The 7500-nt window shown below is 55.8% G+C and overlaps 2 protein-coding genes across 3 annotated transcripts in view; both read right to left on the bottom strand.

Moving 5' to 3' along the window:
• MRI1 (methylthioribose-1-phosphate isomerase 1) overlaps positions 1 to 1344 on the bottom strand; it is an 8961-nt gene extending 7617 nt beyond the window's left edge. Inside the window, exons 1-2 of one of the 2 annotated variants that reach the window (XM_017851267.1) lie at positions 1122 to 1344; positions 790 to 1028 (exon numbers count right to left, since the gene is read on the bottom strand). In XM_017851267.1, the coding sequence (XP_017706756.1) occupies positions 790 to 1028; positions 1122 to 1253 (371 nt within the window). In that variant the 5' untranslated portion in view covers positions 1254 to 1344. The remainder of the gene's footprint in view (positions 1 to 789; positions 1029 to 1121) is intronic. The other variant, XM_017851266.1, reaches the window with a different exon arrangement.
• Positions 1345 to 2415: 1071 nt separating this feature from the next.
• Positions 2416 to 6448, bottom strand: YJU2B (YJU2 splicing factor homolog B). The gene is made up of 4 exons (XM_017851265.1): positions 6274 to 6448; positions 6012 to 6184; positions 3273 to 3411; positions 2416 to 3119 (listed from the first exon to the last, which is right to left on the bottom strand). The coding sequence occupies exons 1-4, from the start codon at positions 6407 to 6409 to the stop codon at positions 2641 to 2643; spliced, it is 927 nt and encodes a 308-aa protein (XP_017706754.1). The 5' UTR covers positions 6410 to 6448; the 3' UTR covers positions 2416 to 2640.
• Positions 6449 to 7500: the final 1052 nt, after the last annotated feature.

Below are 7500 nucleotides of genomic sequence, written 5' to 3'. Positions count from 1 at the left end.
CTGGGGCCGACAAGGAGTTTTCAGCACCAGCCACCAGGCCCCGGGGCCCAGGCCAACCCCTTCTCTCTGCCCAGCGCTGCTGTCCTGGAGCCCTCCTGCTCAAAGCCTTTCATTGCTGTGGGGCCTGGACCCTTCCGCCACGGCCACCGAAGTGTCACTCCATTCATCCAAACACATGTATACGGAGCAGTTCCAGTGTGACTCAGCAGTAAACACGACAAAAAAAATCTCTGCCCCTATGGAGTTGACACTGGGGTGAGGGAACCAGTTGATGAATAATAAAATGAAGGAAAGGACGGTGGAATTACGCAACAGAGAGAGGTGGGCGAGCTGGATCGTATAGGATGGTGGAGGAGGGCGCTATGGATACCTGGCCTGCACCAATGGCACGTGCAAAGGCTGTAAGGCAGGATTGAGCTTGGTGGGGTAAAGTGACATTGCAGGGAGGGGCTGGAGCAGAAGGGAAGTGGGGGAAAAAAGATGGCAGGAAGGGGATCAGCACAGGAAAAAAAGTTCCTCAAAAGCAGAAACCAAGAGGACAAGGTGACACCAAAAAGGGCCTCCAAGGGCGGATAAGGGGTTGGGTGTATTCAGGGGAGGCACGATTAAGGAGTTGGGTTTCCGGGCCAGGCTGACCAGGCTAGACTCCGGGCTCCATCTTTGGGGCAATGGACAAGGGACTTAAGGGCGCCGTGCCTCAGTTTCCCCATCTGTATAATGGGTCACTGTACTTAAAAAGAGTCAATATGATATCTGCTCAGCACAGTGCGTGGTACCAGATCCCCGTACCTCTCCCGGACTGCCTCCTCCGTAGCGCCCTCCCGCTCGGCCTCCCGGGCTGCAGCGTCAGCCAGGTCGCGGGCGGCGCGGGCCATGTTGACAGCGGTGGGCCGGGCGGTGACGAGGAAGCTCAGCTTGTCGCGTACGAAGGCCACGAGTGCGGCGAGTCCTGGACCCCCGGCGCCCGCCTGCAGCTCCACGGCGAGACTGAGACAGCCTACCAGGGCTATGGCCGGGGCGCCCCGCACCTGCGGGGAGCGATTCGGGGGTCGGAGGCTGCAGGCGCGAGCGCATTCCCACCGCCAGCCCTGCCGCCCCGCCGCCCCGCCGCCCCGCCGCACCTTCATGGCGCGGATGGCTTCCCAGGCCTGGCGCACCGAGCCCACCGCCTCGTAGCGGCTCTGCTGGGGCAGCAGCAGCTGGTCTAGGATCTGCAGGGAGCCCCGCGAGTAGCGGATCGCCTCCAGGGTCATGGTGCAGCAACCAAGCCCAGCACAACCCACGGGGAGTGGGAGTTCAGCGCGCACTTGAGGGGGCGGGGCCGTGGGCGGAGCCTCCCCCGGAAAAAGGGACATGCGCATGCGCATCCAACCCGACCCCCCACAGGTTCCCAGGACTCGCAGTCCACGTGGCCGAACCCACTGCATGTCTCCCGCCAAACCCGGACGGAGTGAGCCGCCTCCTCGGAACCACAAAAGTGGCAGCATTTATGGGACGCCTACTGCATACCAGGTCCTGTGTTTAGCATCCTGCAGTCTAGAGTTAAGGGTGTATCCCCAGTGGCAAGGTAACATCAAGTGTTCAAACGAAAGAATTTGTTAAATGATCTTCCTTCTTCAAGGTTGAGGGGGAGGCAGTGGGGGGTCGTGTGCCCCTTGATGGATGCACGGCTGTTTCTGGGCCATTTTCTGCTCGGTTTCATTCAAAAGTAACATGCAGGATGGGCGCTGAGGCTCACGCCTGGAATCCCAGCACTTTGGGAGGCCGAGTGGGGCGGATCACTTGAGGTCAGGAGTTCGAAACCAGCCTGGCCATCATGGTGAAACGCCATCTCTACTAAAAATACAAAAAATTAGCCAGGCGTGGTGGCGGGCACCCATAGTCCCAGCTACTTGGGAGGCTGAGGCCGAAGAATCACTTGAACCCAGGAGGCAGAGGTTGCAGTGAGCTGAGATTGTGCCACTGCACTCCAGCCTGGGTGACACAGAGCGAGACTCAGTCTCAAAAACAAAACAAACAAAAAAAACCCCAAAAGCAACACGCATGGGAGGCTTTTCCATGGGCCACCCCCGGGCTGGGGATAATAAAAAGCTCACACCTGTGTGCTCCAGCCCCCGCTGCATGTGGCACAGATCCTGGGTACCCCGTGCACCTTGTCCCTGGCCTTGTGTGTGTGGTTCCTGGCCCCCTTTTCACCCTTCACACTTGGCCCATGCCACCTCCTCCAGGAAGTCTGTCCTGATTCCTGGCCAACCTGAACCACCACCTTGAGACTCTTGCCACTCTGGGAAGGGACCACGTACATGGTCACAGCTATGACCCTAAACCAGAATTTGCTGATGAGAGGCCTGTCAAGCTTGGTCAACTTGGGGCTTGTGGGGGGAAGCCCCAGGGCCCAGCTAACAACCCAAGACAGGGAAGAGGAGACAGGTCTTTAATGTACGGAGTCTCACAAGGCACAAACACCCTCACCAAGACCAAATAAATAACTTCACAGTTGCAGGAAGGCGAGGTCTGGGGAGGGTGCGGCATCTGAGCTCTCCCAGGGCTGGTGGGCGACCGGCAGTCTGCAGTCTGTGAGGGGCCTCCTAGGTGTGTCCGGGCCTCTGGAGCGGGGCCAGTCCTCAGGATGGGGACTGCTCACTCACTCTCCGAGTCAGAGTAGTCCGCCACGAGGGAGGAGCCGAGGCTGCAGGGGTGCTGCGTGTCTGCGGGGTCAGCTACCTCCTGGGAGGAGCCTGCTAGCGACAGGGGCTTGTCCTGATGGCTCCCTTCCTGCCCCCTCGGCCTGCTGCACTTGGGGGTCTCAGCTGTTTCTGGAGGACAGTCTCTGGGGGCCGTGGTCCGGTCCTGGGCAGCCTCCTCTGGTACCCGCGGTTCCCCAGACTTGCGGGTGTCAGCCGCATACCGGGGGCTCTCCGGGACATCCCGAGACCTCCGCCGCACGATGCCCAGGTCCCCCACGGTGATGGGGGAGGTGGCAAGCGCGGTTCTGCGGCTCTGGGCCAGCTTCTTCAGGACGCCGCTGACCTTGCTGCTGGAGGCGGATCCGGGGGCGGAGGGGAACCAGGAGCGGCTGATGATCTCGGTTCGCTTCAGTTTCTGCTTGTCCTCGTAGGCTGGAGGAGAGGAGAGGACATTTCAGGGGTGGCAGAGGAGGGGGTCCAGAACTGCCCTACAGTAGACTAGAGTCCACTCAAGGCTGAGGACCCCCCCATCTCCAAGCAACTCTGAGCCTCCCTGACCCCTTTTCCCCCTGGCTTTTTACGCACAGTCCAGGGTGTGGAACTTCAGCAGGGCCGCCAGCCTGCGGTCATCTTCCGTCTCGGGCACCAGTGGGATGGTCAGGCTCGCCTTGGCCTGCAAGGCCTGATCTTTCTCCTCCTCCTCCTGGATGGCTTTTTTCTTTTCCTGTGTCGAGGGCCAAGAACACCAGAGACGGGGGGTGTGTGTCAAAGCCCTGTCTCTTCTGTGTGCTAGGGGCACTGCTCCAACTCTCCGGGTCTCAATTTACTCTTCTTTTTTGAGAAAGTCTCATTCTGTCACCCAGGCTGGAGCGCAGTGGCACAATCATAGCTCACTGCAGCCTCCAACTCCTGGGCTCAAGTGATTCTCTCATCTCAGCCTCCCAAGTATCCAGTACTACAGGTGTGCACCACCACGCCCAGCTACTTAAAAAATGTATTTTTGTAGAGGCTGGGCCTGGTAGCTCATGTCTGTAATCCCAGCACTTTGGGAGGCCAAGGCGGGTGGATCCCTTGAGGCCAGTAGTTTGAGACCAGCCTGGACGTCATGGCGAAACCCTGTCCCTATTAAAAATACAAAAATTAGCCAGGCGTGGTGGCATGTGCCTGTGGTCCCAGCTACTCAGGAGGCTGAGGCATGAGAATCACTTCAATCTGGGAGGTGGAGGTTGCGGTGGGCTGAGATCGTGTCACTGCACTCCAGCCTGGGCGCAAGAGGGAGACAGTCTCAAAAAACAATAAAAATTTTTTTTTGTAGAGATGGGGTCTCACTATGTTGCCCAGGCTGGTCTCCAACTCATGGCCTCAAACAATCCTCCCACCTGAGCCTCCCAAAACACTGGGATAACAGGTGTGAGCCACCACGTACAGCCTCATCCCACAAATATTTCTGGGATACCCACCTTGTGCTAGGCTTTGTTCTAGACATTGGGGATGCAGCAGCAGGCAGGGAAAAACCCTTGCCCTCGTGGAGCTGGCCTCTAGTGGTGAGACAGTGATAAGGAGAAAAAAAAAAATGCAGGATAGGTGGGTAGGGGATGGGCTGGGAGGTTCCATTTAAAATGTGGTGGCCAGGTCGGGTGCAGTGGCTCACGCCTGTAACCCCAGCACTTTGGGAGGTTGAGGCAAGTGGATCACATGAGGCCAGGAGTTCGAGACCAGCCTGGCCAACATGGTGAAACTCAGTCTCTACTAAAAATACAAATATTAGCCAGGCATGGTGGTGGGCACCTGTAATCCCAGCTACTTGGGAGGATGAGGCAGGAGAATTGCTTGAACCCAGGGTGGAGGCTGCAGTGAGCCGGGATCATGCCACTGCACTCCAGCATGGGTGACAGAGCGAGACTCAGTCTAAGCAAAAACAAAAATTCCAACATTAGCCAGGTGTGATGGCTCGTGCCTGTGGGTCCCAGCTACTTGGGAGCCTTAGTGGGGAGGATTGCTTGAACCTGAGAAGTTGAGGCTGCGGTGAGACATGATTGCCACTGCACTCCAGCCTGGGCAACGGCGAGACCCAGTCACACACACACACACAAAAGAAATTAAAAAAAAAAAAAAGGAAGCAACCAGGTAGGCATCTCCCATGGCATGGTGAGGTAGGGGTGAGCTATGGTCTGAATGTCTGTGTCCCCCAAATTTTGATGTTGAAGCTTAATCCCCAACATGACAGTGTTAAAAGACGTGAGGCATTTGGGGAGGTAATTAAGTCAGGAGGGCTGTGTCCTCACCAATGAGATTATTGGATTTATAAAAGGAGGTCTGAGGGAGCTTGTTTGTCTCTTCTGCCACATGAGGACACAGCTAGAAGCCACCGCCTATGAGAAATGGGCCCTCACCAGACACTGGATCTGCCAGCGCCTTGATCCTGGACTTCACAGGCTCCAGAACCATGAGCAATAAAATTCTATTATTTATTTTGGCTGGTCTTAGTGGCTCACGCCTGTAATCCCAGCACTTTGGCAGGCCACGGTGGATCACTTGAGGTTGGGAGTTCGAGACCAGCCTGGCCAACATGGTAAAACCCCATCTCTACTAAAAATAAACAAATTGGCTGGATGCGGTGGCTCACGCCTGTAATCCCAGCATTTTGGGAGGCCGAGGTGGGCAGATCACCTGAGGTTGGGAGTTTGAGACCTGCCTGACCAACATGGAGAAACCCCATCTCTACTAAAAATACTAGCCGGGCGTGATGGCACATGCCTATAATCCCAGCTACTCAGGAGGCTGAGGCAGGAGAATCACCTGAACCCGGGAGGCAGAGGTTGCGGTGAGCCGAGATCGCGTCATTGCACTCCAGCCTGGACAGTAAGAGCGAAACTGGGTCTCAAAAAAAGAGGCCCGGCGTGGCGACTCATGCCTATAATCTCTGCACTTTGGGAGGCCGAGGCGGATGGATCAAAAGGTCAGGAGATCGAGACCATAGTGAAACCCTGTCTCTACTAATAATACAAAAAATTAGCCGGGCGTGGTGGCGGGCGCCTGTAGTCCCAGCTACTCAGGAGGCTGAGGCAGAATGGCGTGAACCCGGGAGGAGGAGTTTGCAGTGAGCTGAGATCGCGCCACTGCACTCCAGCCTGGGTGACAGAGCGAGACTCCGTCTCAAACAAACAAAAAAGACAGGGCATGATCACCATGTAGCAGACTGGGAAACTGAGGCTCAGAGGGTCCAGTGGCCTGCTCACAGCTAAGATGTGGTGCAGGGAGGGCTGGACCTGGGCCTTGGTCCACCAAGCATCCTCTCTGACCCTGGGCTGGAGCCCCCCTCACCCGGAACCTTCTCCGCAGCATGCTGTTGAGGGCGAAGTCGTCCTTCCAGGCGCTCTGGGACTCCTGGATGTGGCTCAGGGTGGGCAGTGCCTTCTTGAGCGTGCTCCGGTCAGCCTCGCCATGCTCCAGCCGGAACATGGCGTCCGTCTCCAGCTTCTGCTTCTTCTCATGCTCTGCAACGACCAGAGCTTGGCTGGGCTTTGGGGACCCCAGCGCAGACTCTGGCCCAGGGACCCCAGGCAGGTAAGTGGGTGGCGCTCACCTGTAGTTAGCACCTGCTCATTGTCTGCCATGTCCCAGCGTTCCTCCTTGCGCTGGGCGCCACTCACGATCACGTAGTCGCAGTTGGCGGGGTCTGTCTGCATCTCGATGTAGTTGACACAGAGGTGGCATTTCATCCGGAACCTGGAAGCGGTGGGCAGGAGTCAGAAGGCTGTGGCTGTGCCCCAGGACAGCCCTGTCACCTCTGCCTGCTTCTTTCCACCCAATGGTGTCATTTGACAAAAATTCACTGAGCACCCACTGTGTGCTGTGTAGAACCATGGGCAAAAGGGGCACACCCGGGCACCCAGAACAGACTTTCTGTCAGTGGGGCTGCAGTTGGCTTCTTCATTTGTTCATTCAGCTGTTTGTTCATTCATTCATTGACTCATCCGTTTTTTTGGTTCATTTATTCATTAATTCATTTGTTCATTCAGCTGTTTGTTCATTCACTCATCCGTTTTTTGGTTCATTTATTCACGAATTCATTTGTTCATTCAGCTGTTCATTCATTCACTCATCTTTTTTTTGGTTCATTTATTCATTAATTCATTTGTTCATTCAGCTGTTTGTTCATTCATTCATTCACTCATCCTTTTTTTGGTTCATTTATTCATTAATTCATTTGTTCATTAATTAGCGAATGTTTGTTGGTTCACTGATTCATTTGTTAAATTAATTCATATGTTCATTTGCTCATCCATCCATTTGTCCATTCATTCATCATCTGTTCATTCGCTCCTTTGTTCATTCATTCATTCATTCATTCATTCATTCATTTGTCCATTTGTTCATTTATTCCACAAATCCGCCCAAGACAGGCTGCTCTGTGCCAGCTGCTGGGGACATTGCTGAGGAGTGGAAAAGCCAACCTGCTCGTGGAAAGGCTGACGTCCCAGCAGGGGCCACCTTGATAGCAAGGGCACAAGCAACCAGTGTCGAGTCTCACTTTAGAAAAGGTGTCTCTGAGGGGTGGTGTTTCAGCAGAAACCCTGGGCGAGGGAGGAGACTTGGAGCTACCTGGGGAAGAGCATTCCAGGTGGAAGCACAGAGGTGGGTGTGTCCCTGGGGTGTGTGAGGGACAATGAAGAGGCCAGGGAGGGGGACAGGAGGAGGAGGTTATAGTGAAGAAAGGATAGGCAGAGTGTGCGGGGCCTTGTGAGCCAGGGGGAGGACTTGGGCTATTCCTGAGGAAGGTGGGAGCCATGGAGGGTTGGGGTGGGGTGGG

Source organism: Rhinopithecus bieti, unplaced genomic scaffold, assembly GCF_001698545.2.
Source record: "Rhinopithecus bieti isolate Rb0 unplaced genomic scaffold, ASM169854v2 scaffold_33432, whole genome shotgun sequence".
Taxonomy (NCBI): Eukaryota; Metazoa; Chordata; class Mammalia; order Primates; family Cercopithecidae; genus Rhinopithecus; species Rhinopithecus bieti.
The sequence above is the reverse complement of the archived record's forward strand: the minus strand, read 5'-3'. Positions and strand labels throughout refer to the sequence as shown.

Coding starts and splice junctions, on each gene's coding strand:
- YJU2B (XM_017851265.1), bottom strand. CDS start 6,409: ATGAAATGCCACCTCTGTGTCAACTACATCGAGATGCAGACAGACCCC. Junction 3,412..6,011: donor TGCTGCGGAGAAGGTTCCGG/GTGAGGGGGGCT, acceptor CCCTCGACACAG/GAAAAGAAAAAAGCCATCCA. Junction 3,120..3,272: donor GAAGTTCCACACCCTGGACT/GTGCGTAAAAAG, acceptor CCTCTCCTCCAG/CCTACGAGGACAAGCAGAAA.